The sequence below is a fragment of the Cucumis melo genome, chromosome 7 (genome assembly GCF_025177605.1).
Source record: "Cucumis melo cultivar AY chromosome 7, USDA_Cmelo_AY_1.0, whole genome shotgun sequence".
Lineage (NCBI taxonomy): Eukaryota > Viridiplantae > Streptophyta > Magnoliopsida > Cucurbitales > Cucurbitaceae > Cucumis > Cucumis melo.
In genome coordinates, this window is record NC_066863.1 from 29,510,621 (window position 1) to 29,528,626 (window position 18,006).

An 18,006-nucleotide genomic window follows, 5' to 3' on the forward strand; every position below is an offset into this window, starting at 1 on the left:
ATCATAACACTAGATTTATCATAACCCTAACCCTCCATAATCCAACCCTTCACCCAAACGGCTCCTCAGGTTTTAAAATTTAATTATGTTTTTTATGAGGCGTTTGGGACGAGCAGTGACTTATAATAGTTGAAATTATAATAGTTTGAATATTATAATTGTCCGAATATTATAATAGTCTACGTTTTGAGTGTAGATTATTATAGTTTGTGTTATTATAGTATGTGTTTTGGGTGTAGACTATTATAGTATGTATTATTATAAGCTATGTTTTGGGTGGAGATTTTTATAATATAGGTTTTTTCATTACAGCGTTCTTGTCTATATATTGTACATGAAATACACATTTTTTTCCATTGATTTTATTAAATATTGTTAATTTAATAATTTAATTTCAAACTTGGTTTTTCACTATTTTTTTCTTTTTACCATGCATATATATGATACATGAAATACACATTTTTCCTCAATTGGTTTTATTAAATATTGTTAATTATGATGTTCGTTTCTTTAATTATATATTTTGTAAGTTATTAATTACATGCCATAAAAATAATTTTAGGAAAAAGTTTAATTATTATTTTTTCATTTTCATATTTAATTGCTAGTTTTTTTTATTGGTTTGTGTTTTTTTTTAAAAATATTTTTATAGGAAGTCATAAGTTTGTTAATTTTATAAAAAAAATTAAGAAAATTATATAAGTTTTTGCATGATTTTAACCATTGCATACCATCAATTTTTTTCTAAATGCATTTTCCATACTATCATTGATTCTTTATTTTTTCTAAGCATGATACAAATTTTTTAGGATAGAAATTTATTATTTTCTCTCTTTTATCATGTTATCGTTATTTTTATAACACAAATTGTTTTCTTAAAAAAATGTATTATGGTGCATATCTTTTATTTTGATACAAATTTGGTTATTCAATTTTTGTTTTATGCTAAATCTTTTCCTAAAATAGATTTTTAATGAAAAAAATAGAATCATTTTTTCTAAAAATTATTTATTTGGAAATAAAAGTTAAAAAAAAAAGAGACAAATTTTGATTTAATGGAAATACAAATATAGTTTCATTTTACCTCTCCTAATTGCCAATATTTATTTTTATTATGTTTATTTATTTCTATTGCAAACATTTACAAAAGTTGATTTTCTTGTTTGTTTTTTTCCTTTTTGAAAAATTGAAATAAATTGATAAAACTATGAATAACTTTTCTTATTATGTTTAGGCATTAATTGTTTAACACAATTTTTCTAAATTTGTGTAAAGAAAACTTTTTTAAGATATTTTTTCAAATTAATTTTTGAAGTAATTTTTACTACGATATTTTTGCAAATATATTTTCTGTAATTTATTTTTCTCAACAAGCCATATTCCCAAGTTATTTTTGCAAAGTAGATTTTTTCTAATTTATTTTTCGTAACAAAATTCATTAGATGACTTTTTTGTGACATAATTAAAATTTGTGAAATATATTATTTTTTGGAGAGGTAAGGAATAGTGATAAGAGAAGAAATGAAGTGAGAAGTAGTGTCAAAAAAAGAAAATGGAGGGGTGAGGAATAAGTCCTAATCTTCAAATTATAATAACCCTTGGACCAAACATAGAGTGTCAAAGAGCCCATTCTACTCCATAATTTGAGGGTCAAATTTTGGTGGTGAATAACAAAACAAAGAAAACAAACTAGTAAAACCACTATTTATAATCTTAATTTAAAAAACTTAAATTAAAATGATTAGAGAACAAAATCCATAACTATTCCATTAGGACCGTTGCATGTCCCATTTGTTATAAGATAACAAAATTAAGAATTTGCAAAACTACCAAATAAACATAATGTCAGTCATCAAGCCACAACAAATATTCTTTCATCCCACGACAAAAAAAATATTGTTAAGAGTTGCAATATATCATTGGTAAATGTTAAAAGTACAGCAATCTAGGTGGACGAGGGCCTGATCAAAGCATTGATGCTGCCAAAAATCAACAATGCACAACAATGTGAATACAAATCTCTGAGGAAAGAGACAAAAAGAAGAAGAAGAAGAAAAGAATGAAAGAAACACTGTACATGTAAAAAGCTTACGAATACGAAGGAAAAAGAAAACCTGTTAGGTTAAAACTGGCTAACCTCATTCACCTGACACAAACTGCAATCAAATTCTTTCAAGTCTCCCAAGCTAAGGGAGGATGATACAGTAGGAATGTACGATATCTCATTAGTTATGGACTAATTGGAATTTGACAGGCGTTGGTAGTTAAAGGGTTTAACTTACAAATCTAAGATCGAGATCAAGACCAAGGTGCTGGGTTTGTGGAAGTGCGTGTTTGTCTGATAGTTGGAACAAACCGAGCACATGAAAAGGTTGGCATATCATATCATCAAATCCGAAGATAGCCTCCTCCCCTGTCTTCAACTCCATTTCTCACAGTTCTCTTCAGAAAAGACTTTCTGTTGAGAGACCAGCTCTTTCTCATCTTTCTACGCCGGTTCCACGTCGCTAGGTAGGTATAAAGAGCAGGGAAACTGAAGCAGAGCAGCACCAGTAGTAGCATTACGACGCAGAGAAACATAACATTGCGAAATCCCTCTTTCAATTCTGGATTTCTCTGCTCGGTCCATGGTACTCCACCAACATTCATGCCAAAAACTGCCAGGACGGTTCCAAAACAAGTGGATGAGCTTCTTCAAATGAATCATGGAAAAAAACTGAAACTAAAAACTGGCAAAAGAGTTCAGTTACCTCCAGTAATGACGGATAACGGTAAGAATATGATCGAAAGAAATGATAGATAATAGAGTTTCCTGTTAATTTGCTCGGCTTGCCAGCTATCAAGACCAGCTTGAATAGCAGTGACACGATTTGCTATAAATCCCACATTCTCTTTCAACCGTCTTAATCGTCCAATTAGTTCCTCAAGCGCGCTGATGTCTTCACTGGCAAACCATTGTTTAGAAGAACACTTTTCTCTCACTCGTGGAAAGACTTGTTCCCCATGTGCAATCACCTGCACTCAATGAAAAGACAGAGAAAAAGATGAGTACGTAAAGGAAGATTAACTAGCATGACAGACGGGAAGATTCATAAGCATGATGAACAATCAGAAAAGGTAATAACCCAAACATCATCTACCATGTACAATGGTTGCATACTGCATTTCCTAGATTGAAGCATATAGTTCAATCCATTTCCATTCATCCAAAAAATTATGTGCCAAGATGTGGCAACAGAAAACTAGATTTTCAAGTCACTGATTCCTTGATGAACTAAGCAAGAGGTCAAAAGTCGGATTATGGTTGGTAGAAACATCAGGTCATTTATGGAGAACCTTTGATCTCACATCAACAGACCATTTGAAACAAGTACTAGAGGGTTTGATCCTCCCCTTATGTATCAAGAGCCTCCAGTACGGTTTATCATTCCCTGTCTGATCAATGATCTTGCATTCATTAAATTTTGTTAAATTACAAGTTTCTTTTAAGGTTGTGTAATTCAGTCTGTAGGCTTCTGCTAAAAGAAAATCTTCTTGAACTTTCAACGTCAGCGGCTATTTGGTTCCTATGATCTAAAAGAATTCTAATATGCAACCAATTGTTTTATTACGTATCTAGTAGGTCTCAATTGTTAACTTCTTCAAGTCACGGTTGCGTGAGAGACTACTTCAAATCACATTGTGGAATGACTTCGGGCAGGTTTGAGTATTTGGTGAAAAAATTGTCTTAATTCATGAGTTACTAAATGTCCAATTAGGATCTTTTGAATCTTTTGAAACATAGGAACTAAATATATACGACTTCAAAAGATTGATCAGCAGCCTACTAGAAACCTTTTAAGGCATAAAAATAAAATAAACACGTGGTCCTAGTCTAGAAAAACAGGAGAGGAAGTCATAAGAAAATAAATTGAGAAACTACCTGCAGGAGCCGCTGCAAATTAAGGTTCATTTTGGGAAATCTTCGGTCATCAAGCATTTGTTTTTTTAAGGCGAATCCACCTAAAACAGCACAAGAACGGACTTCTATCATTATATACAGAAAATCCAAAAAGATGTCACATATTCTGTCAGTGAGATTATGGGAACAAGGAAGAATAAAAGTTCGTGATAATATACAACTACTGTAAACTTTGATGCTTCCGTTTTCATCTTTCAATTATATCTGCACAGTTCGAGACAGCACCAATGGGCTGATGAACAAGAAAAATAATACTGGAATTTCCAAATCAGCTACATAACGTACAATGTTGCACATTTATATGCAACGAACCAATATGGCCAATGCTCTTGACTAAAAGAACCAAACTAGTCCCGAAATGGCAATGTATTAAGCAAGAGCACCTCTTCATATAAACATACATATTTCTTCATGTTTTCTTTTTAATCAGTGGGAGTGAAGTAATTGGGCATGACAGAATTCCAGTTTCTCTAATAATGAAGGATTAAGTAAGACTCCATCTCAGAAAGGCATTATTCATAATTCTACATTTAAATTGCCGTCTATGTTGAGGGGAAGGAGAAAAGGAAAGAACTAGACATACCTTTATCCATTTCAAGCTCCACAGAATCCAACTCGATCTCAAGCTTAGTCACAACATCTTGAAGGTGATCCATATGTGTATCAATAATATGAACAACAAGATTTGAGAGGGATGCTGGCACAGGATTATCAGCCTCCTCCGAGTGATTCATTGTCAACAAGAATTCAAGAACATGCTCCCTAATCACAATGCCCCCACTTTCCCTCTGCTCACCTCTAAAGTGAGAGGGTGTCTCCACACTAGGAACCTCCGAGAGAAGAGACTGACCAACCGGTGAGAATCCTAATCTCGGAACACGGCCCAAAGACACGGTGATGACAGAATTTTCAGTAATTCTAGCAGCAATTCTGAATGTAAAATCACTAGATGCAGGACCAGGTGAATTGACTCTAAAGACAAGAGCCCCATCAACATGTCCGCAAAAAGGTCCATTGCTTACAAGGGAGAGAATATCTTGAAGTTTCAAAGGTGGGCAAAGAACATCAATGAGATATTGAGCAGATTGGGCCAGTTTTTGATTTCCTTTTGGAAGTTCTACATGATACCAACAAAACTCCTTTCCTCTACCCTCAGTAAGATCCCATTCCTTGTTATAGTAGTCGCCATTTCCATCAAATATGTAAGCTCTCTTCCTCACCATTCCCGGAAAACGTGTACGGGATAGACCAGCCTCCCGCAAAAGAAGGCGCGCTGAAGGTTCCCTCTCCATTTCATCCAATTCACCATTAGCAACAGGCTCCGCATCAGCAAGCTCCATGTATTTGTTCTGGAATTTCAAATACCACCACAGATCAAAAACCCATCCCTAACAAATTGAACCGAACTGTTCTAACTTCTCCCCCATCAATTTTGACGGATTAATTGCTTAAGAAAACATTAATCCCACTTAGATCTAAAACGATGAAAAAGTAGCAAAAAACCACTTGCCCTTGTCTTGGATAAAGCAAGATTTCAGAAACATATAAAACGCGGGAGACATGAATCAATGGAACAATCAGAATCGCAGGTTGGAAATCCCTAAAGCAACCCAGAAGAACAAAAGAAAAAAAATGTAATAAAATTATTAAAAAATCAAAGAAAATTACCTTCTGAAAAAACTCGAAAACCCTATCCCCAGAACAAGAACAAGAAAACCCAAATCAGAAACAAAATAAAAAAGCAAAATCGAAAAGATAAATCACCCAAATTTTGAAAAGAAAAATATACCTTCACGGCCCTGTCAAAGGCCATTCAACAACCAACCAACCAATCAACCACGTAGGTTACAAAACATGAAATCACAGAGAAAATTCAACACCAACGTGGAATTTCCCGTAATATGTAATTGCCGTATGATTGACAGAAAGGATTAGACAATACTTGTTCGGGTTGTCGTCTTTCGAGGAAGCTTCCTCCTCAACGCCAATTCGGAAGTTGAATTGAAACTATTTTGAAATGGAATCGCAGCGCAGTATAATAATAATAATGATTCGAACACTTCCAATCACGAACAGTATTTAATAGTTTGTTGATAAGAAGTTGAGATTCAAATCTATGGCGCTTCAATTTAAATCCGCTTAAAATCTTTTCTTCGTTGGGATTTGGAATTGGTGGCCTCGGCGGCAAGTAAATTCCCATTGATACCAAAAAATAGTAAAAAAAAAAATAGTCTACAATTGGTAACTACGAAGAAATGACTATCAATAACCAACCTAAACCAACTAACTTTTCATAGTTTATTTTGACAACTTGGTTAAATTTATGCTAAGATTATCCTTAAATCATCACAAATATCCCTAAATTCTTGGGTTCGTTTTAGTTATACTCTTCCATTTGAAAAGTAAAAATAATTTTTGAAGCTTCAAAACATGAAAATAATTCTATCCACTTATGTTCCATAAATCTAAATGGAGAAAATGAGTAAATTTGGAAATTATATCAAGAATTATAATTATATAACATAACAATTTTTTTAGAAAATTTGTTATAAATAGCAAAATGCTGAAAATATTTTTTTGTAAATAACAAAACGTAGATAATTACGTCTATTTAGATAAACAATCTAAAACACTATTTCATTGTTTATATTGCTCTCATTTTTTTCTCTATTGTATGTTGCATGTGTTATGTGCTACTGCATGAAAAGAAAGAAAGAAAAAGTAATAAACTAAAAGGCATAGTACAAATGTATTAAAAGACCATTGTTACCGCGCAACAAAGTTGTGAACCAACGTATACTTTTTTATTCTTTTTGAGGTACTATTTTTGTTAGTGTTCCATCAACTATGACATAGATTTCATTTTCTTTTCTCTCTTCATTTTTTTAAAGAATATTTATATACGATGAAAAGTTGAAACATTTTTTCACCTAAAGGCCGCCATAATCAATTATGATAGTTTAGATTCATTCTCATCTTTAATACAATTGGTCTAAAAACACGTCTAATGCACATGAAATCTCATAGTTCTAACTAAAAATTATAAAATATATGAAATTTTTATCATATAACACTAGTTTTTTTTTTTTAATTACTGTTTTCGTATTACCATCTTTTCATAAGTAAATATATAACATAAAAAGGTTAAACTACCAAATAAGAATGTAAATTTTATGAATTTTGACATTGTAATATAAATAATGTAACATTTTTTGATTATAACGTTGTCTCATATATTGACCTCCAATGCAGACACTCCATGCATAAAGAGATGATTTTTATTTCAAATTCTTTTGATGAATGTTAGATATCTTAAAGGAACGTTGCAATTGTTTAAATTTTATTTATGTTATAAATAGATATCATTTAAATATTGTTTTCATAAAAATAAACATTATGCGTTGTATTCAAATTGTAAAATATATAAGCTTATAAATTATTTTTTAAAAAAATATATACAACAACTTTAAGAAAATGGTTAAAAATAGCAAAATTAACAAAAATCGGCATAATATAACTGGTAAATTGAGGTGTAAACTCCATAGTTCACCACTGAATTCATTAATTTCATGAAGTTTATGTGTCAATTGGCTATGCATTTGAGATTTGCATGATATATATAGGCTATTAAGTATAAGTACGTGAGGATCAAAGAGTTAAATTTTTTTTTGGAAATTTTGAAAATTCCAAAATTTCTTCAGTAACTCGATCTCTCAAAACCTCAAAACTGATCACAATTTTCGTTCTTAGGTCGAAGGATAGCAGAGAAGACGCTTGTGATGGTTTTTGTCTTATCCATGATCAATATCAACAACATTACAAGAGGATTTTCCAGGCAACAAATGGTAGAGAAGTATCTGTGAAAGATGCTAACCTAAAGGCTTTGCTGATTACACATAAAGTATAGAAAATATAAATTATACATAAGTATCGATCGAATGTACATAACATGAAAAGATAAAACTGTAATTATTACTTCACATCTTTCTTTGGAAGAATGCCCATTAGGCCTACCTTAATTTGCTTCCATAGCCTCCCAGCAAGTGATATATTTGATATCATCCCCCTTTGTTTTGTGCTTGCTGTCCAGGTTTGGATTTTTCCTTTTTGCCGACCTAAATATAGCCATCAGTTGGTTAAAATATATGTCTTTCACCTAATATTTGTGTGCATGGAAACGAACCTTCCATTTTTAGGGAGGAATTGATCGTTCAAATTATATATCGTTGAACTAAATTCTATTTTGTTGCCTCAAATGTTTGTACAAAGTGAACTTAAAAATATAATGAAATAATCACCTGTTTCATGCCACATGATCCTCTTAGTTGATCCAATACTATTTTTGTAAATTTCATTCAAACGTTGACGATAAAATGGTGAATTGATAAGATGGTTAGATAAAACATTGGGACTGAAATGAGTGGCTTTGTTGAGATGACCAATCATGGCTTTGAACTCTTGATAGTCGTATAGATTGCTATGATAATCTTTTGAAGCACTTGATTGTTGTTCTTCCATGGAGATTGCTTGCTATATCTTTTTGGATATTTGTGAAGCTTTTTAGAACTCTTCTTCAATGGAAGTTGAAGTTGAGTTGCTTTGTTTTCTTTAAGGTTTTATTCATGCTCCTAATTTATGACAACTCGTTTGGATTAAATTTCTTGTTTTCTCCATTTTGGAATTGTAAAACTTTTTCTTTTGTTTTGTTTTTTCTATAGATGAATAAAAAATATATATTTGTGTGGTTTGTTAATATCGTAAGAATGGGGCTTACTTTTATTGGGAGTTCATTTTTTCTTTGTTTTTATCGTTAATATATTAAATACTCATGATTTGATATTTGACCAAACTATTCGAAATTGTAGAAAGCAAAACTATATTTTATAAAGGTGGAGGTACTATTTGTTAATTATTTCCTTTCAATATTGAGATGGTTTGATAAATCTAAACCCATGATGGAATATATTCTTTAGATAATTATATAATATAGTTGAGTCCTAAAGAGGTCCATTTAACGGGTCTCTGCCTCGAACAAGACAGAAAATTCCCAAATACGTGGAGAATGAGGGAGGGAGTGAAGATTATCTTTTTCCCGTTTATATTTCAGGGCCGAGTACGAGGAGTACATTCCTCAATCCTGACCTTAGTCCCATCTCGCCCTGCCTCTATTTTAACTTCAAACCTAACATGGTTCCATTGACAACACTATGCGTCTATTGTGATGCTATTTGATTGAAAAAGAAAATATTGTAATTAAAGAAAAGATCGTAATAAGTTGACGTGAGTGTAATTCAACTTGCATAAATCTGTCCAATTAACATAGAGATCGAGGCTTTGTAGAAAAAAGATGAAAGCACATTATTTGGTTATGTAATCTTAAAATTTTGTTTAATTTTAATATATGTATTTACACTTTTTCAATTTGAGTTATTATATTTTCAATAAATTTTAAATTTAATACGTTAAAAATAAAATTTATTGAAAATATGTAAACATATATTGTAAAATTTTAAAATAAAAATGTTAATAAGATAACAATTTTTTTCTTTATAAAGCAGTAGGAATGACTCAATTTAAGATTATAAAATTTAAAGAATGTTTATAGGAAGCAACATGATGATTTAACAAAAAAAGAAAAAAAAAATCACTGGGATAATAATGCAGCCTACAAGTGGGATATCTTTTGAATCTCTGAATTTGACGGATTATGAATCTTCATTCATTCATTCCATCTCCCTTTCTCAACCTTTTTTTTTCTTTTTTTTGTTCTCTATTCAATTCATTAATGTAGTGAAAATATCAAGCTTCTACCTTTCATCCTATCAATACAAACTTTAATACATTAAATCGCATTTTTGTGATTTTGGTAAATATAGAGACCAAAAGCTTATCGTCTTATATATATATATATATAACATGTTATTTGTCTGTAAAAAAATTGTACAACATAAATTCATTTTAGTCCCCTTTATATTCCTATATGTTGACAAAACAATATAGTTGTATTTAGAAATTAAGGATTTAAATTAATTATTGAATGGCACACTAAACTAATTCGAATCAATTTTTCCATTGGAACAAACAATTATGTTTTAATTTTAAAAATAATTGTTACGTTAATGTTAATTTACGTAAAATGATAAACAAACATTTAAAGAAAAAAAAAGAAGCTAATTACATATCATCTAATATTTCTCTTAATATTTCTCTTTATCTAAGTGGCTTGAAATATCCATGGATCATCTATCTACCATGTTCAAGTTAAATGTAATTATAATGAATATAGATAGTATTTAGTAATTTTAAGTAATTTTTAAAATTATAATATCACTAATGTTATTTATAATTATATCTCACCATGTCTGCATTAGCTCAAATAAGTCAACATTTTTCTAGAGTGCCAAGTAAGTTAAAAACATTTATCAACATATAAAATGGAAAATTTCAAAATTGTCCCTATGCGAGGCGCGAGCTGCTTTTTCCCTAAATTAATTTCTATCAGAAAAGCCAACTCAGCCTCACTACTTGCGTTAACTCACACCCTTCATTTTCGTCCGTATCTCCCGCCGTCGGTCCCCAATGGACCCTCAACCGCCGCCGCCACTCTCCGCCAACGATCCCGCTGCAGACGACGACGATATCTCCCCGATCGAACAAGTACGGCTGACCGTGACGAACTCCGACGACCCGACGCTCCCGGTCTGGACCTTCCGGATGTGGACTCTCGGCCTTCTCTCATGCGCTCTTCTCTCATTTTTGAACCAATTCTTCTATTACCGAACGGAGCCTCTCATCATCACTCAGATCACGGTTCAAGTCGCCACTCTTCCTATTGGCCAGTTCATGGCGGCGGTTCTGCCAGCGACCCGGTTCAGATTGCCTGGGTTCGGGTCTAGGCGGTTCTCGCTCAACCCGGGGCCGTTCAACATGAAGGAGCACGTTCTGATTTCGATATTCGCAAATGCCGGGACAGCCTTCGGTGGTGGCTCGGCTTACGCCGTCGGAATTGTGAATATTATTAAGGCATTTTATGGTCGCAACATATCGTTTGTCGCCGCTTGGCTTCTCATCGTTACCACTCAGGTAATTTTAAGCCCTAATTTTAATATCGTCTTGGCCTTCGTATCTAAATTTGTAAGGACGTTTTCAGATAGTGATAGAAGTGTTCTTCTGTTTTGCCGTTCACAATAATTTTTAAATTTTTTATCAAGCTTTTACAAAATAATAATAATAATAATAATTTAAAAGTCTTTCAATTTTTTTAATTGATTTTATTTTAGTATTACCATTGCAGAATCGGAATCGGAATCTAAATCTTTGATTTAAACTATTGACTTTGAAGATGAGCACACTTAGCACTTTGTTCAATTTAAAGTTTTAAGGGGAGGAACTAATAAAAAGTGATTATTCAATTGTCAATTTTGAGATTTTTACGATAATATAGAATCTTTAAATCCTTATTTATCTACATTATTCTACCAAAATTAAATTGAAAAAATTTATAAACTAAACCTTTTGCCTGTGTTTTCTTAATACAATTCTTTGGTATTTTATGATAAGAATTGTTTAAAAAATTTATCTCAGTCAATATCTTATTTGTTTGGTTTGAAAAGTTGAAAATATATAAAACAAGAAAGATATAAATATCAAGGAAAAAAGAGTAGAAGTTTTTTTCTTTATTTTCGACCAAGAATGTGATTGAAAAGTCGTAAATTCCGGCCAAAATTTTAAAAGATTCTTTCTATTTTTTCTTTTTTTTTTTTAAGAAAAAGAGTTATCAATTTTTTTGAGAATTAAAGTTTTGACTTTATTAAAGACATTTGTGACTTTTCACTTGTAAAGGTTCTGAAAAACAATTTTTTAAAAAAACTGGACCCATTTTCAAAATTTAAAATTTAGAGGGCTAATTTTTGTCAAATTTTCCTCATTTTAAAGAATATGAATATATTTCCAAAGTTTAAACGAGAAAAAATTAATACTGATGTATTTTATTTAGTTTTTCTAAAAGAAACTTATGGTTAAACCAACTAACTAATTTTATTTATTAAACGTAGAATAATTAAAATTTGAATGTATAAGAATATGAAAATTAAAGTGGGATGAGTTTTCAAGTCCAATGATGAAAATGATATTTTAATTTTTTTTATTGATAATTAAGAAAAGGTGGACTCACTTTTGCTTCGTTTCTGTGTTGCGAATGATGAGGGGCCGAGGGCGGTGGGTGGAAGGGTATTTCTGTACTTTGGCATTTTATTAAAAATGTTTTTAAATTTGATTGTAACCAATACATATTTTTATTTATTTATTTTAAATATGACTACAAAGTGCAAGTGGGTATTTATTTTGGTTGGATTTCAACTAATTTATAAATTACTTTTACATAATCTTAGTTTGAAGTTCCTAAACAAAAGCTTTCTTTAGTCTTAATTTATTTATGGGGAAATGAATCCCATTTCTATTTTAATTAATTCAAAGAGTCAATAGAGGCTTATCTTAAGGACTTTGGGTCGGGTCGGGTCCCGGGTTGGTCGAATGACAGGTGTTGGGCTATGGTTGGGCTGGGCTTTTGCGAAAATACGTGGTCGAGCCGGCCCATATGTGGTGGCCCAGTACGCTCGTTCAGGTCTCCCTCTTCCGGTGAGTCAACTATTTCTATTTTCTCGTATATTACTTTTTAAGTATTAATATTAATATTTTTTAAATGATTTCTTATATCAATTATATGCTTTGTTTTCATCTAATTTTTTTTGGACTTAATTAAAATCTTGTAAAAAGCCATGCATACGCCCCCCAACAAATTGTATTTGAAATTTTACCAATTTTTTTAAATAAATGTTTTTTAGTAAGAATCGATAAATAATTGAGATTAGGTTTGATAACTATTTGTTTTTAATGGTTAAATAATTTTCATATTTTTCAATTAGATATTTTAATTCTTAGTTAATTTTTTTAAAAAAGAATAAGTTCTACGAGTATTTTTTTTAGTTTTCAAAATTTAATACTGTTTTTAAAATATTTTAAAATGTACAAGTAACAAAAAAGCAAGGTTTATAAACTTAATTTTCAAAATAAAAACAAATAAAGAACTAGTTAGTAGATGGGGCTTGGATAATGATCATGCCCAGCCTGTAATTAAGTGAAATAAAATCCACTATAATTGGTAAAACAGAAAAGTAATGTCTAAAGTTGCGATTTTCAAACATACATATTTGAAAAGAAACACTCACAAAGTTTTAAGACAACAAAACAAACTAAAGCAAAAGAAAATAAAGATTTTCTCATTAATTTTGATTGTAGCTTACAGAAACATAATCATAAGGACTATAATAACAATCATTATGAAACTATGCCATATTAATCATTGTGAAACTACGCTATATTTTAAAACTCATGTGCTAAGTGAAAATCTAACCAAGTGACATACACCAAAAATCACCCCTAATTTCGTCCTAGTCTAATAATGCGTGTGTGTCATGAGCCTAACTCAATTGTTAAAACACCATTTTCATTCCTTAAAATTGGAGGATCAAATCTCCACCGTATTGCAAATCAATATTTGTTTATCTTTTGTTCAAAACAAAAAGTACTATTGTTTAATTTGTTTGATTGAGAACAATTCAACCAAAACACTCGTCTCATATCTCTAGACCTATCTATACATGTTATATTCTACAAGAATACAAAGTAGTTGTTGGATTTTGAGTAACTTAAATTCAATCCTAGCATAACTAAGAGGACAAGGCACATATTGTTATTACTATTTGCCATCGACAAGTTGATCGTTCGACTCCTCATGTGCAGTTTTTAAAAGTCATTCTAAAAAAATTGGAATGTTTAGCATCAGAGCAGCTTTTAAAGTACTTTTAACGTATATTTTAAACAATCTTTTTCAAAAGAATTTTAATAAAAACATTTTTTCTTATCCTTAGAGTAACTTCTTTCCCTACTTTCTCCATAACAGGGCTTTACATGAGAAAGAAGACTGTCGTATGTCAAGAGGAAAGTTCTTCTTAATTGCATTAATTTGTAGCTTCTCATGGTATGTAATCCCAGGCTACCTTTTCCCAACACTGACAAGCATCTCTTGGGTTTGTTGGGCTTTCCCCAACTCGGTGACGGCCCAACAACTTGGCTCAGGAATGAAAGGCCTTGGCCTTGGGGCCTTCACTCTTGACTGGTCTGCTGTCTCCTCCTTCTTGTTCAGCCCTCTCATCAGCCCTTTCTTCTCCATTGTCAATATCTTTGTGGGCTACACTTTGATCATCTATATTGCTGTCCCCATTGCTTACTGGGGCTTTAACCTCTACAATGCCTCCACCTTCCCAATTTTCTCCTCTAAATTGTTCACTGCTCAAGGTCAGCTTTATAACGTCACTGCCATTGTTAATGACAAGTTTGAGCTTGATTTGGCCAAGTATGAGGAGCATGGACAGATCCATTTGAGTATGTTTTTTGCACTTACTTATGGCTTTGGCTTTGCCACTGTTGCTGCTACACTTACTCACGTTGGTTTCTTCTATGGAAGGTATGTATATTGAAGAATGAAAAATCTTCTCTATTATCATTGAACTTGATTACGGAAGTTTCTAAGGATATTGTTAGTCGGTTTAGCATCAGGTTTTTTTTATTTTCTTTTTAAGTCGAGATCCCTTTTACTGTCTGGAATTAAACAATTAGTTAACGGTTGACTTGTTCTGCTACTGCTCAAAATGAGAGTGACTTTAGAAGTATAACTTTAATGCATATTTGGTGTAAAACAATAACTGAGATATATGCTATGTTGTGGACCACTATGTACTTGAATGAAAATGGTTTTGCTCAAAATGGCATAGTGAAATGAAGTAAGGAGAGAAGAAAATAAGGGAAACGGGCAGAGATATTTTAGTTTGTTTTATTTTTCAGACCTTTTAGAGGGTGTGTGAGAAATGTGAATGCCATTGAGTGGATTGTTCTCTTATGCAATTGAAACAAGGAATGTTAATTAGGTGTACGATGCTGCTTTTTAATTATGGATAGGGAGATCTATGAACGGTACCGTGCCTCGTACAAAGGCAAAGAGGATATCCATACCAAGCTGATGAAGAGATATGAAGACATACCTTCCTGGTGGTTTTACTTGTTGCTTGTTTTGACAGTGTTGGTTTCTCTAATACTTTGCATATTTTTGAGGCATCAAGTTCAACTTCCATGGTGGGGGCTTATCTTTGCTGCTGGCATGGCCTTTCTTTTCACTCTTCCCATCAGTATTATTACTGCCACAACAAATCAGGTTAGTTTGGAAAGGAAAAAACTTTACGTTTGTTCTCTTCTTGCATTCCTTCAATCGGCATCGTATTATGCAACAACCACATGAATTCTTTTTTACCACTCTCGGTATCAGTGACTGGTTTCAACCTATTCATCTGCTAGTAAAATTGGTTCCCTTTCTTAATCCTCGTTTGATAGTAATTGGTTTTTTTTGTTTTGTTTCGAAGGAAATAGTCATTAGTAAACAATTTGGACTCAAAAATAGAAAGCTAAGTTTTGAATAGTATTCTAATGGAAGGAGTTATTGCATTGTCACCTTTTTTTTGTTCTCTTTTAAACAAGTGTTTGGTAACACTAGTCATTTTTCACAATGTCTTAAAAATCCCTTTCAGGCGCGTGCCTAGACTCAAGGCACAAATCTAACACCTCACCTTGAAAAGGCAAGGCTCACAAATAAGTTGCGTGTACCTTATGTGAACGCCAAGGCTTAAAGCTCACTGCTTTGGAGCTTTTTCATTATTTTAAAAAGTAGCAATAATTAAGATTTTTACTTCTTTGTTAGCTAAAAAAATCAAATTTACTAAGTCTAAATACAACATTTCTTGTATTTAGGGTCCTCTGTTCTACTTTACAATTTTCAACTGTCTTTGAATGTTAAAACATATTCTCATGTTTTGAACAATGGATCAAAAACAGACTCCAGGGCTGAATATCATTACAGAGTATGTGATAGGACTTATATATCCAGGGAGACCAATTGCTAATGTATGCTTTAAAACTTATGGCTACATGAGCATGGCTCAAGCTGTTTCTTTCCTCAGTGACTTCAAGCTTGGACATTATATGAAGATTCCTCCAAAATCAATGTTCCTAGTTCAGGTGCCATTTCCTTCCCTCATTCAACTTCTTTGAAGATGTTATACTTTTTTCATTTCGGTTCTCGTGCTTACCAATATCAAATTTCAATATTCTAACTCAATACTGATTTTGGTCTTTGTTGTTAATTTTTTTTATATGACGATTAATAAATATCTCAAGTAAATTCTTCAAAAAAAAAAAAAATCATTACCAAAGGTCCCAAACAGATTCAGCATAACCAGAATGAACAACATGTTGATATTTCCGTAATTTGGAGAGTTTGACATCAATATTAAATATCCATGATTATCTCCAACTTCTTCTATAAATGCTTGTCAACCATAAAAAACATCGTCTGTTTAGTTCAATATAAATAGGAGTACTAATAACAATATCCACAACTTAGTTTGAGAGTAAAAACAATTTAATTACTAATCTAAATAAATTTTATAAATTTCATGGTTTATAAAAATATTCATTGATATCGATGTCAATATTTTAATCCTTTAACATAATTGATTGGCTAAAGTAGTTCTACTGTTTATGACGTCATAAGTTGAAATCCTCCTCTCCATATATGTGATGTTGTAAGAAAATTAAAAACCTTTTTAGCAAACTTGCTGATTTATTCCTGTTCTGTTTTTGAGTGCGTAATATAGTTCATAGGTACAATACTAGCTGGAACTATCAATCTTTGTGTGGCATGGTGGTTGCTAACTTCCATATCAAACATATGCCAAGTGGAGCTCCTTCCTCCCAACAGTCCATGGACGTGTCCTAGCGATCGTGTCTTCTTCGACGCATCAGTCATATGGGGACTGATCGGGCCAAAGCGGATATTCGGATCACATGGATTCTACGGTACCATGAACTGGTTCTTCCTTGGTGGCGCAATTGGGCCAATTCTAGTATGGCTACTCCACAGAGCCTTCCCAAAGCAATCTTGGATTCCTCTAATCAATCTCCCTGTGTTGCTTGGAGCGACGGCAATGATGCCCCCAGCAACACCAGTGAACTACAATGCCTGGATTCTGATAGGAACCATATTCAATTTCGTTATCTTTCGATACAGGAAACAGTGGTGGCAGAGATATAATTACATTCTTTCAGCTGCATTGGATGGTGGGTTGGCTTTCATGGCTGTGTTGTTGTACTTTTCAGTTGGGATGGAAGAGAGGAGTGTTGAGTGGTGGGGAACTGCTGGTGAGCATTGTGATTTGGCTGCTTGTCCTACTGCCAAAGGTGTGGTGGTTGATAGCTGCCCAGTTAGGTAAACAAATTAGATGCTTTAAGTAATACTCAAACATTCATAAATTGTTGGCGTCGAAGACTCTTTGGTGTAGATTTTATTGTAAAGGTCGTGGAGATTGAAGCACTAATTACATACAAACCTATACTATTCTCAAAATACATGTTAGATTTTTGTGATTATCCCCATCTTGCTAGGAGCAATTGCAAGTATGACATTGACATTGGTGGTGAACTATAGTGTCTCATTTTTTTATGCAAGTGTTCATTCTCATCATAGTACATGTAGTGGTGGCAGAGATACTATTGGGGACGTGATTAAAGTTCTCGCTATAGCACCGGTCACGGATTAAGTTTCAAATACAAAATATGAAGGGTGTTAAAATGATATCAACGATTTTGTAAGAAAAACTGACAATAGACATGATTCAAACTCTAAATTTGTAAAAATACATTTTGAATTTTCAAAACAAAAATATAAATAAATTAACAATATGTCACAGATCTTTTGGCAAAATATGTGTTTAATGATGTTTAAAAAATACCAGTACTGTTATAAGGTCTTGCAATGGAAGTGGCTTAAAAGGTCTATGGTTAAGGTTTCATGACAAAATTTAAATTTAAATTTATTTATTAGGTTTAATTATTAGGTCTGCGAAGTTAAGTAATCCAACAAAATAGTATCTAAAAAG

The 18,006-nt window shown here is 32.2% G+C and overlaps 2 protein-coding genes across 5 annotated transcripts; one reads left to right on the plus strand and one right to left on the minus strand.

Moving 5' to 3' along the window:
* Window positions 1-1,887: 1,887 nt before the first annotated feature.
* On the minus strand, window positions 1,888-6,120 carry LOC103494851 (uncharacterized). 4 transcript variants are annotated; one of them, XM_008456227.3, is made up of 6 exons: window positions 5,751-5,891; window positions 5,630-5,651; window positions 4,545-5,310; window positions 3,923-4,002; window positions 2,751-3,015; window positions 1,888-2,657 (listed from the first exon to the last, which is right to left on the minus strand). In XM_008456227.3, the coding sequence occupies exons 3-6, from the start codon at window positions 5,299-5,301 to the stop codon at window positions 2,389-2,391; spliced, it is 1,371 nt and encodes a 456-aa protein (XP_008454449.1). In that variant the 5' UTR covers window positions 5,302-5,310; window positions 5,630-5,651; window positions 5,751-5,891; the 3' UTR covers window positions 1,888-2,388. The 4 variants fall into 4 exon arrangements, with proteins under 4 accessions (XP_008454449.1, XP_008454447.1, XP_008454448.1 ...); XM_008456225.3 differs by lacking the exon at window positions 5,630-5,651 and having other exon boundaries at window positions 5,751-6,120; XM_008456226.3 differs by lacking the exon at window positions 5,630-5,651 and having other exon boundaries at window positions 4,545-5,561; window positions 5,751-5,870.
* A 4,207-nt stretch (window positions 6,121-10,327) lies between these two features.
* LOC103494853 (oligopeptide transporter 4) lies at window positions 10,328-17,497 on the plus strand. Its single transcript, XM_008456229.3, has 6 exons — window positions 10,328-11,044; window positions 12,501-12,598; window positions 13,923-14,486; window positions 14,978-15,230; window positions 15,905-16,087; window positions 16,726-17,497. The coding sequence occupies exons 1-6, from the start codon at window positions 10,541-10,543 to the stop codon at window positions 17,338-17,340; spliced, it is 2,217 nt and encodes a 738-aa protein (XP_008454451.1). The 5' UTR covers window positions 10,328-10,540; the 3' UTR covers window positions 17,341-17,497.
* Window positions 17,498-18,006: the final 509 nt, after the last annotated feature.